Source organism: Squalius cephalus (assembly GCF_949319135.1).
Source record: "Squalius cephalus genome assembly, chromosome: 10".
In the NCBI taxonomy this organism is placed as follows: Eukaryota; Metazoa; Chordata; class Actinopteri; order Cypriniformes; family Leuciscidae; genus Squalius; species Squalius cephalus.
Genome location: NC_137131.1, coordinates 20708623 through 20728080, shown reverse-complemented (window position 1 = coordinate 20728080; position 19458 = coordinate 20708623). Strand labels below are relative to the sequence as shown.

General features: G+C 38.7%; 1 protein-coding gene across 1 annotated transcript in view; it reads right to left on the bottom strand.

The window, feature by feature from the left end:
- The window catches only part of septin9b (septin 9b), a 180330-nt gene extending 164832 nt beyond the window's left edge, over positions 1 to 15498 (bottom strand). The window contains exon 1 of the mRNA XM_079883228.1: positions 15387 to 15498. Within this exon, the coding sequence (XP_079739354.1) occupies positions 15387 to 15411 (25 nt within the window). The 5' untranslated portion in view covers positions 15412 to 15498. The remainder of the gene's footprint in view (positions 1 to 15386) is intronic.
- Between the last annotated feature and the right edge of the window lie 3960 nt (positions 15499 to 19458).

Genomic DNA, 19458 nt, shown 5'->3' with positions numbered 1-19458 from the left:
CTCATTGTGCAGAATACCATACAATAGTATATTTTCTGTCTGATTGTTTTATCTGAAGCCAAATTAGATCACAGAAGATTATTTAAAACACTTATAAAGTGTTATAAAGTAAGTTTGGAGCACAAACATGGTTTTAATCTCATAAATTGTCGTGCATTGATGGTGTGCTAAGCTAACATGCTAGCTAGCTCTAGGTGCACCTGCAACCTAGAAGTTATCTTTTATGATTTTGTTTCTAAATAGGAATGCTTGCTGAAATGTTTCTTTATTCCAGAAGGGCATTTGATACAGTTAGATACAGTGAGAACTTTGATAAAAGAATTTAGGGATTGAAACCCTATGAATAGCCTGTGAATAGCCAGTCGTTGGTAGCTATAATGCAGACAAAAGAAATGCATATTTAGAGCCACAACCAGGCTGGAGAAGTGTGAATGTGTGCAGGGGGAGACTGAGACTGAATGGGGATCGTTTGCACCACAAAACAATAGAGACAAAAGACTGAATAGATGACTTAGAAGATGACTATAATCATCAGCAGCATTTTAGAGTCAAATCAAAATAAAGTCATGACATGATCTTGAAAAACATTTAACTAAATACAGAGTTTTAGACTTATCATCTTCATATTGTACATATAACATGGTCAGACACGTGGCTTTAGCTGCAGTGCATTTCTAGATTGCTACAGTGCCAACTTCAATTTTATTTTCATGAAAATGTTTCATAAAAATAAATTTCTAATAACTTTACAAAATTTTGAAGCTATTTATAACTATATTTTTCATTATGACAATAATTAATTCTACATTTACAATAAACTGCCAGGTGTCAGCTTTCAAATGAGATCATACTTGTGCTTTTAGTGCAAAGGGATCATGAACTGTATCTGTTTCAGTTTGGGTATGTCATTTCTGGGGATTTTTCAAAAGTGGGGTTGCAGCTTAACAGGTTAAACAAGGTCCTAGACACATTGAACCTTTCAAGATTCTCAAGAAAATAATGTCCATGTGCATACACCCCACATTCCATGTCTCATGCCTCAAACCTGTCATCTACTCTCCTTTGTCTCCTGTGGGTAGACTACCTCCAGTTCCTCAGATGGTGGAGGGGCAACTGGCTTACTCCTTGCAGAGATTATTGAACATGCGCAAAGTACGGAACATCAGGAGCCGTTCATCAAGAGAGGGCTCCTGTAAGACTTTAGCCACCAATACTTCCACCAGCCACTAGGGGTCACACACCTGCCATGACCAATGGTACTGCTCCAAGTCACAAGGGGGCGCAGGATGTCTTTTGCCTGAAAATCCTTCTCCCAGTTGCCAGGGGGCAACCATTGGCAAGAACTCTCAGTTGTACTAATCAATCATTGTTGATGATACTCACCTCTGTAGGGCCCTTTTTAAGTTTGCCTTTAGTCATTGTTTTTTGTTCAGTCTTGAGCCTACCTACATGTGTATCCCGTTGCATTCCATGAGTCTATTGTGAACTATTGTGTATGTTTTTTTTTTTTGTTTTTTTTTTGTGACTATTGGAAGCTTTGCTTCTGGTTTATGTGTTTGTACTTTGTTTTTGGACCTTCTAAAAGTAAAAGCGACTTGGAGTTTATACTGTACGTCTCCTTTTGTTATTCCTCCACACATGGGTCTCAAAATCCTCAACCCTGAGTTAGCTCACTCAGAGAGAACATCAGCACTGTGTCCAGGAGACTGGGATTCTAGTCCCACTAAAGACAACATTCAAGATCTTAGCCTATAGTCTGGCAGTTCCTGCTTCTGTATCATTACAAGGGGTTACAGCAGAGACCTGAAGGAGGTGGTCAAGTCAAGTCATCTTCATTTATATAGCGCTTTTAACAATGTAGATTGTTTCAAAGCAGCTTTACAGAGATAAACGTATAATTTAAGGTAACAGAGAATGTTTTGGCTTTATTGCGGTTCTTTAATAAAGTTATTTTACAGCTAAAGTTAGTTTTGATTGATTCGCTTCCGTCGCAGCGATCATTTGTTATTAAATTAGGGGCCGCCAAGAACACACCATTTGCTCTACACAAACTTTAAACGCGATCCTGTGAGAAACGCTGATGGCGTTCACATGCGCATTAAGAATTGGTTCTATAGTTATGTGCGTTTGAATATATGTGTGCAGGTTTGTTATTCCCTACAAACCAAGCCTAAGCAAATTACTGGTGTTTCCTTATAGTTTTGATTCAGAATTCTATTTTATTTTATCAATTCGGGGTAGATACGCACATTGAGTTTTCCCGACGACGCTTTATCTGTAGAGTGGGAAAGGGATCCTCCATAGGGAGAGACTAGTTGGCACTTCAGCACTGCGTTGTCATCGGGTCCAGGCGAAGGGCCTTCGTCAGATCTGGATACGGCCTGGATCCGGCAGGCTGCGGGAAGACCTCGGGATAAACAAAGACACTAAAATTAGCGTAGATGCCATTCTTCTCATGATGTAACAAGTACATCAGGATTTATGGGAAGTGTTCCCGGTTCCAGCTGACCTAATCTAATCTATGCAGCCTAACACTGAATTATAGAAGTCTATAATGTGTTATGTGAATGCTATGTCAAAGAGATGTGTCTTTAATCTAGCTTTGAACTGACAGAGTGTGTCTGCTTCCCGGACAATGTTAGGAAGATTGTTCCAAAGTTTTGGTGCTAAATAGGAAAAGGATCTACCACCAGCAGTCGATTTTGATATTCTAGGTATTATCAACTGGCCGGAATTTTGAGATCGCAATAGACGTGAAGGACTATAATGCGTTAAGAGCTCGCTCAAGTACTGCGGAGCTAAACCATTTAGTGCTTTGTAAGTCATCAGCAATATTTTAAAATTGATGCGATGTTTAATAGGGAGCCAGTGCAGTTTTGACATAACTGGGCTAATATGGTCATACTTCCTGGTTCTGGTAAGAATTCGAGCTGCTGCGTTTTGAACTAGCTGTAGTTTGTTTATTAAGCGTGCAGGGCAACCACCCAGTAGAGCATTACAATAATCTAGCCTTGATGTCATGAAAGCATGAACTAATTGTTCCGCATTTGTCAATGAGAGCATATGACGTAATTTAGATATATTTTTAAGATGGAAAAATGTGGTTTTACAGATACTAGACACGTGACTTTCAAATGAAAGATTGGTATCAAAGAGCACACCCAGGTTCCTAACCGACGACGAAGACTTAACAGAGCAGCCATCAAGTGTTAGACAGTATTCTAGGTTATTACGTGAGGAAGTTTTTTGTCCAATAATTAGAATCTCTGTTTTTTTCAGAATTTAGAAGTAGGAGTCATTACGAGTCATCCAATTTTTTATATCAGCTATGCATTCTGTTAATTTAGTGAATTGGTAAGTTTTGTTAGGTTTTGAAGAAATATAGAGCTGAGTATCGTCGGCATAACAGTGGAAGCTAATTCCATGTTTCCTAATGATATCTCCTAATGGTAGCATGTACAGAGTGAACAGCAGCGGTCCTAGTACTGAGCCTTGTGGTACACCATACTGAACTTGTGATCGATGAGACATCTCTTCATTTACTGCTACAAATTGATAACGGTCAGATAAGTATGATTTAAACCATGCTAGTGCAATTCCACTAATGCCAACATAATTTTCGAGTCTATTTAAAAGAATGTTGTGGTCAATGGTGTCAAACGCAGCACTAAGATCGAGTAACACTAATAGAGAGATACAACCACGATCGGATGATAAGAGCAAATCATTTGTGACTCTAACGAGAGCAGTCTCAGTACTATGGTAAGGTCTAAATCCTGACTGAAAATCCTCGCAGATATCATTTCTTTCTAAAAAGGAACACAGTTGTGAGGATACTGCCTTTTCTAGTATCTTTGACAGAAAAGGTAGATTCGAGATCGGCCTGTAATTGACTAATTCTGTAGGATCAAATTGCGTTTTTTTTTAACAAGCGGTTTAATCATAGCCAGCTTAAAGTTTTTTGGTACGTATCCTAGAGACAAAGACGAATTAATGATATTAAGAAGAGGATCTATGACCTCTGGAAGCATCTCTTTCAGTAGCTTAGTCGGTATAGGGTCTAACATACATTTTGTCGATTTAGATGATTTAACGAGTTTAGTGGTCTGAGATTGGTTGCACTCGAACTGTGCCGCTAACAATGATTCGTGTTAATGTGACTCGGGTGCGCGCTTGTTCAGGAAGTAAAGTAACCTACACATGCGTTTTAGCAGATTACGATGTATTTAGTTCAATAAACCACATATAAGGGATGATAGTGATGATGATTTACCTTGGATACAAGTGTGAGCCTGCAGCATATTTGCGCATAGCAATCAGGGTTACAAATTAATGGCAATCCACTGTCTCCTCAAAAGAGTCCGTTTGCAAGCCGCAGAAAGACGCTTTCATATGACACACATACAGTAAACCAAAGTATCGTTTACTCTGCTGCGCATAATTGCATCATATTAATAAAAAAAAATCAATATATTGACCCTCGTTCCGTGCACGTTGATGATATAAGATGGACGCAAATGCACCAAGGTTCGATAAAGTCAAGTTGAGTGGGAAACCAGACCAACGCTCTGGGAACAATCGGACTCGGACCGCAGCAAATGTGCCCAGTGTAAAAATGCCCTAAATTAGTGGGTGCGCTTCTTTAAAAAAACAAGAGCAGTGCATATATTTGTTCAAAGACCATAAAGCAGTTAAAACAAATGTAAAAAAAAAAAAAAAAAACAACAACAACAACAACAACAACAACAAAAAACATGCAGGTAATAGCAATATAATTCCTAGTTAGAATTGTACTAAATAATAAAGGAAAAGGCATAAATATATTTGAATAAAAATACATTTGAATTATTATTAATAATTTTAAATCAATAATATTTTACATAAGATCATATTTTAATCTTTTAATTTTTAACAATTCACAATAGAAATTTATCTTAAATCCTAAAACTCATATTCTTAAAACACTATGGCAACTATACAAGTGTTATATAAGTAGTATTTGATGAGGAATGTTCAAGTTCACAAGAAATATCTCACTCTACTGATTTACAACTCATGCTTAAAATATTGTGGAGAGCACTTTTGAGAAGACGTGAAATTTTCAGAAAATCAGGAGGCGTGAGCAAAAGCGTTTACTCACCATTCTCACTTTTGTCTAGGCGAAACAATTGAGACATTAAAATCATCTCTTTAGTGCTTTTTTCCATCATTTTTCATTTTACCTTGCAAAACTGTCAACTAAGACGAGTGAGAAGGCTATATAGTGCATGGATTTAAAGTCTGGCTGTGATGACAGATCACATCACTGAAATTAATGGCACAGTAACAGGGATATTTATAAAGTCATATTCTGGGCACACACTCGTCTGGCTGTGGTGGATGAGCAGCGACTGGATCTATCAATCCATGGAAGAGTCAGAGGAGATCTCTGCCATACCTTTCAGCACTGCCATCAAGCCTGATTCACACATGCACACAACACAATCTTCTGCAGCCTGTTATCAAAGCACATTCCTCTTGCATGAATGAACATCCTGTAAACACAACACACGCGCATGGTTTTTTTTTTTTTTTTTTTCTTTCTTTTTCAGGAAAGCAGATGGAGACAGGCACGTGTGCAAGAACATCCATGCACAAAACAGAGATGCAGATAAATCCTCAAATAGCATCAGCATCAGTGGAACTAAAGGGCACATGCCTTACAGCCCTTTACACTCTGACCTACAAGCATGACTCAGACATGCACATTTTGTTATATAAGCATGTAGTGTTTAATCACCAGACCGGCCAAGTCTGATGGCAAGGCTGCAGGGGAGCAATGCTTATTTAAGCACAGGAAGTAGTCAGAAAAAAATTAGATATACAAGAAAAAAGGGTCATGACAGCAGCAATAAAGGGATGTGATGGGGTGATTCAATGAACAGATAAGGGCAAATAAAGCCCTATTCGCACTGGATTAGTATTATCTGAGGACCTCGTGTGATTAAGAAATCCCCCCACCCCACATCTGAATTTCGTGTGGCGCACGGGATAAGCAAAGCCTGTGATTTTACTCGAATTTACTGACTTATCTCCCGGATATGATGTCAATAGGCTATTGCTTGGAAATGTCTTGTTGTTATTATAGGTCTAGCTGTATGATATATCATACACAGAAGAATGTTCCTTACCGCATACTGCTATACATGTCATCCATCTCCATCTAATCATTCTTTTTGTTTTGCTCTTTTGATGGTTTTCAGCTTTCTCTTTCTGTAAATTGTATAGTTGTATCGTATAGTGTATAGCAATATGACCCAGCACCCAAAATACTATCAAAACACTCCAACGCAGTCTTCATTCTTCGCGAAAGATGGATAAAAAAGCACACAGGAAACAAAAACCTTGAAAAAATTATATACCACCCTGCCAAATCACAAAGATGCCGATTCACACGGGACTAATATTATCACAGGACCTCAGTGTTCGGCGAAATATGGTAGGTCATTTGTGGGGGAATTTGTACTTTACAAATTACAGACATGGCCAATTCGCACAGGATTAAGATCACAGATAACCTACGCAATTATTACAAATGACTAGAGGTCACTAGGTAATACTTATCCCGTGCGTATAGGGACAAGTGATACAAATTGTGGAAAAATATAACAAGTATTTCTTAAAAATGCTGCATACAGTATTCTTCAAAGACTTTTTTTGGCACTGCTCAGACCGGTGTATGATATCGGAGTACTACAAGAGTTATTAGAGAGCAGACGGCTCTGTATGCTTTTGAATCGCTCTCACGGTACTTGATGTTATACACTCATCGGCCTCAAACACGCGTAATTATTTCCCCTGTAAGGCTGGAAAAACTGGAACAGAGGGCAACTCTCTGAGAGAACAAAGGAAATTAACATTTCAACTCTCTCTTGTGAAACTAGCACCATCATTCGAGACACAATCACACTTGAGTTGACCACCTACCAATTTACACATCATTCCCTTCACCCATCCCCACCAAAATTCACCCAATAATCTATATGGTTTAATAATTATAATTATAATAATAATATTTATATTGGATGAATTATTATCATACAGTATTACACATGTTTGGTATCATTTGAAATGTCTCAGAGCAACTGGTACAAATGTCTCATTCCCAAAGAAGTAGAACAAAAGGTAATAAGGTTTTAGAGATAGCTGGCATACAAAGGAGGGTGGGTCTCCAGGCAAACGGCCTCCTGTTCTCAAAGGTGTAAACTCAATGTAAATTCCCATTGTTAGCAAATGTTTCCATATAAATCAACTTCTGCCTCCAGTAAGTCTGGGACGGTGATTAATGTAAATTGCCACTGTGAACTCATGTTTACATTTGAAAATAGGTTTTTACCTTGGTCTGTCTATATAAAGAAAGGCAACAAGAAGGATCAGTGCGATTCTGTAACTCAGATCAGCCGGTGAATGCTGAGAGTCGCCGAGACTCATGGTCTGTGTGTCACTCCTCTTTATTGACCCATTTGGACAACCTTCTTTTTGCCACTATATACTATCTCACTGATGCCCTCTAATGAATGGCGAGGCTTATGATTAGAGCAGACTGGTTTCCTCTCGATGGCTGCCAAATGGGTAACACTTTATTTCAATTTTCCACTTTAGACATTATACTAACTATGAGTAACTTTGCAACTGTTATGTCTGTTTCTGGCTTTGAGGTTTGTTTGAGTTCCTAGCCTGTTATTTTTTGCAATGTTCCCAGTTCAGTTTCCTTTGTCTCTGTCATCTGTTTCCATAGGCTGAATCCGAAATTGCCCCCTACACCTTCATAGTGTCACAGATCAGCCTTATCACCATCTTCTGTACTTCATCTCCCATCACTCTCCTCTATTACCACCTGCACTTCATTCCTAATCACACACACCTGCACATCATCACCCTTATCACTGCCAATATTTAGACACACTTCACTACAGTTCATTGTACGGTCTTGTTCGTATGATGAGGACTACTTACCTTGCCGTAGCAACGATCTACCTGATATCTCCAGCGATCCTTCTCCAGTCTCCACTCCAGCGTCTTGTCTCCATTCTGTTGTTCCTCCAGTGTCTCATCCTTCCTCCGTATCTCCAAGCCTTTAGTGATGGGAAGTTCGGATCATTTTACTGACTTTCTCGTTCGCTCTCATTCAGCAAAATGAATGAATCTTTATACAAGTCATTTCATTCATTTAAGTGGCTTTAGATGTTGTACTTTTAAAGGGCACCTATTATGCCCCTTTTTACAAGATGTAATATTGGTCTTGGGTATCCCCAGAATGTATTTGTGAAGTTTCAGCACAAAATACCCCACAGTTAATTTATTATAACCATTTGAAAATGTCATTTTTGGGGCCTGTTTTAAAAAGAGCTGTTTTGGTGTGTACCACCTTAAATGTAAATGAGCTGCATATCCCCGCCCTGCTGGACCCAGATGATGAAGAGAGTCCGGCACAGAATAAACACGAAAGAGAATGGACTAAATGTCTCGGAATGGTTATTTGATACATTTATGTACTTACAAAGTTTTAATCGTGTCCCCTTTGCAATTATGGATGTGCAACACACACACACACACACGAATTGTGATAACGTTCGTGCAATTTTTTTAAACTACACACACACAAATACTGTGATAACGTTTGCTAAGTACAAACGATTTTTTTTTTTCTTAAATACAAACGAAATTATATTTATGCCAGGGGTGCTGTTGCGTCATGTTGACATTACTTGTCGTACAGGTGCTTATGTGGCAAATGTGAGAAGATGGCTACAGAATCAGAAAACAATATGCTGCAGGGAGATAGACGTTTATATAAGCTACTGTCTATGGAGATAGAGCAGACCTTAATTTATTTACATTTGTAATTGCTGCAAAAAATGATACGTGACATAAAACTGTCTGACGTTGTTTGTTGAGACATCCTATGACGACGACAATAAATAGCTTTAGACGCATTTGTTGTTGAACTGGCTGACATCGATTGAAATGACTATTTGCTCAAAAATCATAAAATACACTTACTTCTTCTGGAGGTGACATTGGATCGTGAACAGTAGGCAACGATCCACACTTGAGGATTAACTTTAACCCTCGTTCACTAAACAGTCAGTCAGAAAATGATTCGCGCAAACATAAACGTATTTAGGAAATTTAAGTGGCTCCTTTTCTTCATGAATAAAATCCATCCGCTGCGTTTTCAGTGGCTCTGATGTCAGTGAAGACTACTACTGTATGTCCATTCTTACATCCCACAACAGAACACCTAGCGTTACTCTTCTTAGGAGACATTACCGGCTGTCGTTGAAACAATGGAGGATGGTGTACAGATCACCGAGGGCGGGGCCTATGCCAAAACCAGATTGTCAATCAAACCACGTCGGTGGGGCTATAGCTCAATTCTACGTCACAGTGAGAGCAATCTTAGAACAGCTCGTTCTGAGACAGTGCGTGTGATTTATTGAGATAGTAAAAAAACTACTGGGTGGATTTTTATCATTCTAGGGTGGTTTTGCTCACACAATGCCAACACACATTTATGTTCAAACACCATGTAAAAGTGAATTTTGCATAATAGGTGCCCTTTAACAGCCAAATTCCCCGAACACATCCACCTACGCAATCTTGATCATTTTCTGAATTAAGAAATCATTATAATGCAGCCAAAGATAATTTACAGGGAGCATAAATAACTTCTTTAACCTTCCGAGTCTTTCGTTAATTTGTCATGTGACAGACGCTTTGAACGGATCGTTCATGAATGACCCATCACTACAAGCCTCCTGTTGTTCTGAGTTCCAGCCATACACTGCATCATCTACCCAAAATTATTCCTGTAAGAAGAAATATTCTATTCACTGCCAGCATCCCGGTCTCCAAATCATCATTGCACTTCACACTCAGTTGTTGTCAAAATAAACTCCTTGTTAACTTCAACCTCCTTCTTTTGAATCTGATTCTGTAACAGAAGACCGGACCAATACAGACTGACTTGGGCATCCTCCTCGTTCCCCTGGACCCTTTCAATCTGCTTCTTTCCATCTCCAAGGACCACCGCCCGATCAAGGCATACAAAGAGGAGTTCCTCGACCTTGTTCACCAGGTGTCCTGGAACCCTCAAATCCATCTTTTGGATTGGTCTGGACCAGGGGTGTCAAACTCAGTTCCTGGAGGGCCACAGCCCTGCAGAGTTTAGCTTCAACCCTAATTAAACACACCTGATCAGCTAATCAAGTCCTTCAGGCTTATATGAAAACTGCAGGTGTGTGTGTGTTGAAGCAGGGTTGGAACAAAACTGTGTAGGGCTGTGGCCCTCCAGGAACTGAGTTTGACACCTGTGGTCTGGACGATCCACTCTTCAGGCAATTTCCATCTGCTGCCACCACGTGTTCTTTGAGGGAATACATCGATAACATCCTACACCCTGGAAGAAGCATATTCGGATTCCCTTTCTGTCCCTGTCACCATTCCAGAGCCTCGTCCTAAGATGGCCACTGACATTCCAGAGCCTCGTCCCAAGATGGCAGCCGCCACTCCAGAGCCCTTGTCCACAGAGCCTGGCACAACAGAGGAACCCCCCCCCCCCCCCCCCCCCTTCCGCTGATCCAGGAGGATGGAGCCATCTATGTGGTCTGGGACATCTTGGACTCCCGGCGTCGTGGTGGCCATCTGGAATATCTAGTCGATTGGGAAGGGTATGGGCCTGAAGAAAGATCTTGGGTCCCTAGAGATGACATCTTAGACCCCACGCTCCTCACAACCTTCCATGAGTCACGTCCGGATCGTCCAGCACCTCGGGGTAGAGGTCGGCCACCGCGATGTCGGTGGGGGCCGTGGAGGGTGGGGTACTGTTACAGACACGCCAGGCTCTGTCACTAGCCAATCATAGAGAGCACCATCCCCGGAGTATTAATCACGCAAACCTAATACCTCTCAAGTTCATCACCACGCACATACTTAAGCACACACCTCGAGCCTCATAGTTGTCTGGTCTCGTATTTGAGTAAAGACTGATTACCCGTTCTTCTCACCCCGTGTGTGCTTCCCTGTGTTCTACCTACCTGCCTCCTATTCGTGGGTCCTCACAAGGTGTGTGCTCCTCATCCCGCTCTGAAGTTACAACCCCTGCATCTTCTCTGCATTGTCCATGTTACAGTAAAGTTCCAAGCCATTCTCTTCAGTGATTATCTCCATTGAAATCTCCCATCTATTTCCACTGATTTTGCTATACTGAAGTAAAGCCTTTCTTGATTATATTCCATCTGTCTGAGTCAGTCTGTTCCAAGTACGATGCATCGTTGAAGAAATCAACTAGCTAGTCACAACTGTTTCCTGAAACCGTATTGTCGCAAATTGGTCGTTCAACCACGTTGGTTATTGATGTCACGCACATGGTGAGGTAATTTAATGAATCTATTTGAGATCGAATTAATACTATGTTTTGCTATAAATTACGGACATGGCATCTGAGGATTATTTCTAATTATTCTCAGTTAATTTCCTTTATTTCCAGATTCAATCATAGGATCGTTCTTTACTTGAGCACGTTCACACATAAGCACTGTTCAAAAACGACGCTTTAAATCTCTTGACAAACTTAAAGATGTAAATTACATTTGAATGTATTTTAAAAATATATATAGCCTATAGATTGAACTGAATGTCAGCTTGCTTATTTGGCTCAAGATAAGGATTTATTGAGTCCACGTCATGCAAACAAGAAACTCTGCTTCTAACCACAGGTCAAGAGCTGTCGTTCCAACCACACAACTTTTTAATGCTTTTTGCGAATGTTCGTTAGAACGATGCTTTCGGGAAACACAGACTCGTTGAACTATGCTGATAATGTTGGAACTTGTTACCATAGTTGGCTAACAATGCTTTTGGGAAACGCACCCCTGAATAGGCTTCCCAAGTCAGTTCTACACATTTCTTAACTCTACACTGAATACAGGCCATCAGGAATTGCAGTGGTTTGTTATGTTGTTAGTCCATATTGTGCAGATTATGAAATCTGGCCTTTTAACATGAAGCTAGTCAAATTGCTAATGTCTAAATCTACAGCAGCAGGACTGAGACAAACCCCTCTCATGTGGAGTTTGGCCACAGGCTCCACAGACTTGGCCACACTTTTTGGCAGAGCACACAACTCTAAATATGAAAGCTCTAAGCATAACCTTGAGAGTTACATAACTATTAATTAGAATGACAATCCAGGCAATATGCAGTATTTAAGCATTAGGTCTTTGCACATTACCTGCAGTTCTGAGCTAATGGTTTAGGCTTAAAGATATAATAATTAAAGGTACATTTATTTTATGTGTTGTTTTATGTTTAACGAAATTAAAAGTATTTTTTTATAAAAGTATACTTCTCACTTTATCTTATTAACCCATGTTATTCATTCATTATCACCAAACACATTAATCATGGCTATTTGGGCATATATGGCATTGATAACTCTTTGGGCCCTATTTTAACGATCTAAGCGCATGGTCTAAAGCGCACGGCGCAAGTTCACTTAGGGCGTGTCCGAATCCATTTTTGCTAGTTTAACGACGGGAAAAATGGTCGGCGCGCCAGGCACATGGTCTAAAAGGGTTGTCCCTATTCTCATAATGAGTATCTCATCTCCCATTCCCTTTAAATGCCAGTTGCGTTCGCGCCATGGCAGATTCGCTATTTACATGACGGAATTTGATAGCGGAAAGAACAGATACGTCTCCAGAGTGCAAACGGAACTGCTCGTGCGCGAGGTAAAAGTGCGCAGACCATCTACGGGACAAGCTGGATTCCACCATATCTTTGTGTACACAATAATAATATTTTACATTGTAATCCTTTTATTTTAAATATTTGGCATGTCTGTGTGCTGCTGTGCATCCCTGTGTGTTTAATAAGTAGAGTGTACGCGCATTGTGGACCCGCCTATAGGCGCACATTACTAACGCGCTCATTAAATAACAAAAAAAATATTGCGCCATTGAATTTAGTTGGTCACAAATGCCGCTACATTGCGCCGGGTGTAAGATAGGGCCCTTTACTTGACACATACATACTTTTATGTGTGTTTGTGCAAATAAGAATGTAAATAAAGCTTTGTAAAAACAATGCATCAGGTAATTGCCTGTTGTTAGAGTAATAAAATACAATAAATAATCAAATACCATTCTAGTGGTTTAAAAACTCTTGGGCTGGAAAACATCAAACTAATCAGGCAACCCTGGTGCTATTTTGCCTGGAGCCCTGATTCATTTCTGACCCGTACTTTGCCTTAAAATGTTCTTTACATTGGTTCTAATTTAATGAACATTCAACATTGTGATTATCTGTGATGATAAACACACTGTAGGAGATATCATGAAATAAAGGCTCAATCAACCAACAGGGCTATGGAAACAGCCTCAGGAACAGTACCCTAATAAGCATCTGGAATTTGTGGTTTTGGCTAAATGTTCATGCCTAATGACTTACCATAAGCAAAAAACAGTAACAACATGACCTGTTTTTCTCCATCTGTTCAAAAGCTTTTTCAGTCGTGACATCATGCATTAGCTGCACGCTTCAAGAGCTATTTATATACAACCTTATGGGCCTGCTGCATATGATGTGTCATAGCAAGTGAGAGTGAATAAAGTTATTCTGAAAAAAAAAAAAAAAAAAAAAAAAAATTGGAGAAATATATTATTTATGAATAAAGAATTATTTTCATAAAGTCTGGACTGCATAACTGTAAGAAAAATGACATTCCAGGAAAACTAGCTCATAGCAGTGGAAAAGGACTGCAGAGAGCAAATAAGCAATGAATCACTTTCTGTCACAATGTTAATTCCACTCTTGCAAAGGAGTAAGTGAAGTTTCTCAGTTTCAAATGTGATGATGAGGGAAGCAACTTCTTGATATAACACACAGTCTGCATGTGTAGGAGATCTTGAATCTTTGAAAAATATTAAGAAATGCAATTAACACTTTTTACATCCCCATTCTTCTGTTGATAGAAGAGCACCTGACATAAGTGACATCTACATATCCTATTCTTATTATTAACTAAATGTAAATCATCAAATCACTCTTATTGGAATATTTTCTAAGAGAGAACTTAACTTCTCTAGCTTTAGGCATTAGGAAATAATTCTGTGAACATCTATTCTCCACACTGTAAGAAAAAAATGCCAGTGAAAATGGAGAAGTTTGTCTGCCAGGACATTATTCGTTCATTTTTTCCCCCTTTAACCCTAAACACAATGCATTGTTTAATTCAAAATATACGGCTAAAATTCAAACTGAAAATTAAATACTGAAAATTCAATTTTAACATAGTACACCAGGCCTTATTTTTACAGACTTTTCTTAGAGTGTGGTTTTGGTCACATGTCACCTCTGTTTCAAAGCTTTAAAGATTAGTAAAATGTGATTTGCATATATTCTAGCACTATACGTTTAGCTTAAGCATATGACCTGAATTCAGTTATTTCTATAAAAGTTGCATGAGTATCATTTTTGTTCCTGAAACAACCATTACTATCTAGACCACTGATTATCCTTCTGGCAATTTTAAAAATATAAAAGATGTACTCAGGACTAAGTGACTGTCTAAATATAGACGGCCCCTAGAATAGCTCAAGCAAGACAGTCCATTTGTGTGTTTAACAATAACTGCCATTGACATGGCTTCAGATACATGACTAGAATATCCAGATTTCATGAAATTAAATGAAATATTTAGGCTACTATCACTTCAACATTCAGAGAAAAAATATGTATTTACCCTAAACATGCTTGCCATGGAAAATTGGTATGAGGAGTTATGGGGTACTGTAAAATTTAGTTATGGATCACAGTTCACACTGAGAAATAAAAGCCTGTTCTATATTCTATATTTTCGTCATGCACAATTCACTGAATCATATTCACAAAATTAGCTTATACATGAAGGTATTCCATTTTCAAAGAGCGAATTCAGGTTGATTAGGACACTTTTTTCCAGTCATCTCAATGGCAAAAAGTGTCCCAATCAACCTGAATTCACATATATTTCTGGTTCAACATGTTTTGATTGATGCTTCTCTATTTTCACATTCGATTTAAGTGTCTTCTGCATTTAGTAATAGAGGTCAGCTGGCCTCATGCTTGAGTATTAATAGAGCTCTTAGATTGAAAGAAAGCTCAGAGATAAAGTGAGCAGGGAGAAGAAATAGAGATAATGTAGTAATTACTTTATGAAAGAAAGAAAGAAAGAAAGAAAGAAAGAAAGAAAGAAAGAAAGAAAAGGAAGTGTCGTGCACTATCACCATCACCCAAAAACATGATAAAATCTTTTTAAAACTCTAGTCACATACTGTCCACATAATGAAAGATGAAAGTCTTACCTTGATGCGATGTTGCTTTCTTCATTTTCAATAAATAATCACTTTAATGACACTATTGTTTTATTTCTTTAACGTGAATGTTTTATTTAACCTAATTTAGATTATTATTATTATTATTATTATTATTATTATTATTATTATTATTATTATTATTATATTTACACAACGAGTGCATTGGCGTCCCGTTATCCGTTCACTTGTAATCCGCGCGCGGCTCTTGTTGTCTGTAGCGCGCCAGCATGCATCTTCCACTTGTCAAAGAGAGCATGGCTTGATGACACAAGTGTAGGGCGCGCGCATAGGATCACATCTGCCAGGAGCGCGCTTTATATACACAGTCTACTGCAAGAGGGATTTGATAGCTCGATAGCAGTTTCCTGCTATTTGTAATTAAGTACATTCACTTCAAGAACAAAACTAAATAAAATGAATGTATTAGAGCAATGGAGTAGCCAAAAAATCAATGGACCGCGGAACGTACCAATAGAGGGGGGTTGGGCACGTCTTTACATTTTTTTAAAAACATTTCAGAATCCTGCAATGCATTAATTGTCCCAAATTCTTGTTAATGTAGATAAAGACTTCACCCTAGTCTGTACGTTTGTACATTATAATATTAGAAACAGTGCTAATAGTATAAGTTAGATGCCAGATATATTATAGATTTTCTTTTAGCCTACTGTAAGCTTAATTTTATGATTCTGGATAATCTGTTTGTTTTTTTTGTTTTTTTTTTTTTAAATAGAGATCACAGCTCTCCCACGATTCTGAAAACAAAACATTAGACAACTAAACGAAATGACAAAGGACATTCTATTTAATGTTATAAATGAATCTATTTTAAATGTCTAAAATGAAATAAATGAGTCTATTAAAATATGTATTAATTGAAATTATTTATGTAAAACGTTGAAATTAATGAATGAAGAAATTAATTAAAATTAATGAATGTTTGTGAAGCTGTGTCTATAGTTTACATGACTATAGTTTACTCCCTATGGGTTAGCAGCTGCGTAAAAGCAGATTCAAATATTCCGGTATGAACTTCAAAGGTTTAATAGACACAGCAGAATCACTGCCATTTAGGAATAAGATCATGTGTGTGTGTTTGATCCGAGATTGCAATCTTTAATGATTAATTGTGTATACATACACTCACCTAAAGGATTATTAGGAACACCTGTTCAATTTCTCATTAATGCAATTATCTAATCAACCAATCACATGGCAGTTACTTCAATGCATTTAGGGGTGTGGTCCTGGTCAAGACAATCTCCTGAACTCCAAACTGAATGTCAGAATGGGAAAGAAAGATGATTTAAGCAATTTTGAGCGTGGCATGGTTGTTGGTGCCAGACGGGCCGGTCTGAGTATTTCACAATCTGCTCAGTTACTGGGATTTTCACGCACAACCATTTCTAGGGTTTACAAAGAATGGTGTGAAAAGGGAAAAACATCCAGTATGCAGCAGTCCTGTGGGCGAAAATGCCTTGTTGATGCTAGAGGTCAGAGGAGAATGGGCCGACTGATTCAAGCTGATAGAAGAGCAACTTTGACTGAAATAACCACTCCTTACAACCGAGGTATGCAGCAAAGCATTTGTGAAGCCACAACACGCACAACCTTGAGGCGGATGGGCTACAACAGCAGAAGACCCCACCGGGTACCACTCATCTCCACTACAAATAGGAAAAAGAGGCTACAATTTGCACGAGCTCACCAAAATTGGACAGTTGAAGACTGGAAAAATGTTGCCTGGTCTGATGAGTCTCGATTTCTGTTGAGACATTCAGATGGTAGAGTCAGAATTTGGCGTAAACAGAATGAGAACATGGATCCATCATGCCTTGTTACCACTGTGCAGGCTGGTGGTGGTGGTGTAATGGTGTGGGGGATGTTTTCTTGGCACACTTTAGGCCCCTTAGTGCCAATTGGGCATCGTTTAAATGCCACGGGCTACCTGAGCATTGTTTCTGACCATGTCCATCCCTTTATGACCACCATGTACCCATCCTCTGATGGCTACTTCCAGCAGGATAATGCACCATGTCACAAAGCTCGAATCATTTCAAATTGGTTTCTTGAACATGACAATGAGTTCACTGTACTAAAATGGCCCCCAAAGTCACCAGATCTCAACCCAATTCGCTAGTTGATTTTACGAACGTTCCATGATTGTCAGACGTCACTGGTGGGCGATGGCATTTCCGGTCTAAAGTTACGCGCTTCATCGACGACGCCGGTAACTGTCAGGTAAAACGAGGACCAGATAAACATGGCTTTTTACACCAGATCCCTTCAACATCTGCCAAGGATAACGATAAACGACGTACACCGAATAATTCAAGCGTCATCATCGGCTCCCAAGAGCAAGAGGGAAAAGGGTTTCAAGATATACGTCTCTTCATTCATTGACAGTTATGAAGGTAAGTTATGTATGTCTTTAGCTAGCTGTAGCCCTAACGTTAGCGATGATGCTAGGTGACGTTAGGCTAGAAAGTAACCTTTACAAAATACTTATTAAACGGTTCATTTTAGTGGTTGGTCACATGTGGTTTATTATATGTTCATTTTACTATCTGACATTGAATAAATATATACGAATGATTTGTGTTGTTCAGATACATGTATTGACAGTATTTGGTTATCCCCAGTATCAAGTAAAGATCTACAGACAGGGAGAGTCAGCATCCGTGCTACCTGTCATAGATCTTTGAGGAAACATGAGAAACCTCACACCATCAGAGTATAGGATGAAAGACAGTTCAGTTGTTCGTCTGATCCAACCAGTTCTGTTCCAGTTCTGTTCTGGGGCTTCAATTTGGCAATGATGGGTTGGCAAAACTGGCAAACAAATGTATAATTACCTAAACAAGTTGAACATCTTAGACAACTATCTAGCTAACCAAACGTTTGAAGTAGGTAACACTATGATGACACTTGCCTGCCCTATTAGTGTTCTAGTAGACCTACCATTCCTATATGAAACCCCAGAAGCTGGTTGTTGAGACAGTTGTTTTGCTGTTTATATTGTGTTCTGTTTAACTTACTTTCTTACTAACCCTAAAGTAATCTCATTCTCTAACTCATAGTAGCTAACTTGAAAAATAATGCAAAATGCACCTTTGACTTTTAGATATCTGATCAGTTTGTGATCTCTGCTGATTATAACACACTTTTTTGTTTTTTAAAAGATTGTCCTTGAAGACTCCACCCCTGTTCAGCTCTATGAGGCCGAGTGCTCCTGTGTGGCTGGCAGAGCCTTATGCAATCATAATGTTGCATTACTGTATCAGACTGCTCATTACTCACAGTTAAACATCACAGCTGTACCACCTGTTTTGAGCTGCACAGAGAGCGAACAACGTTGGCACAAACCAAGAACTATGGTAAACTTTAAGCAGCTTAATTCCATGCTTATGCAAGATTTGCCTATAGTCCCATTCTGTGACCTCTGAAATGCCTTTTCATTTATTATTGATAGGGTGTGAAGCCGGGCCGTGTGAGTGACATGGTGGTGCTGTCTGCAAAGCCCAAACAGAGGACGGTAGCGAATGGTGTCAGGTATGTCCAGTATGTCTTGTTCATTTAGAATTAATCAACTAATATGATTATGGTTGTCTAAATATACAGTACAGGCCTAACGTTTGGAAACATTAAATTTTTTAATGTTTTTGAAAGAAGTTTCTTCTGCTCATCAAGCCTGCATTTATTTGATCAAAAATACAGAAAAAAATGTAATATTGTGATATATTATTACAATTTAAAATAATTGGTTTTCCATTTATTATACTTTAAATTATCATTTATTCCTGTGATGCAAAGCTGAATTTTCAGGATCATTACTCCAGTCTTCAGTGTCACATGTGACATCCAGTCTATCACATGATCCTTCAGAAATCATTATAATATTCTGATTTATTATGAGTGTTGGAAACAGTTCTGCTGCCTAATATATTTGATGAATAAAAGGTTCAAAAGAACTGCATTTATTCAAAATAAAAAAATATTTTCTAATAATATAAATCTTCTTTACTATCACTTTTTATCAATTTAACACATCCTTGCTGAA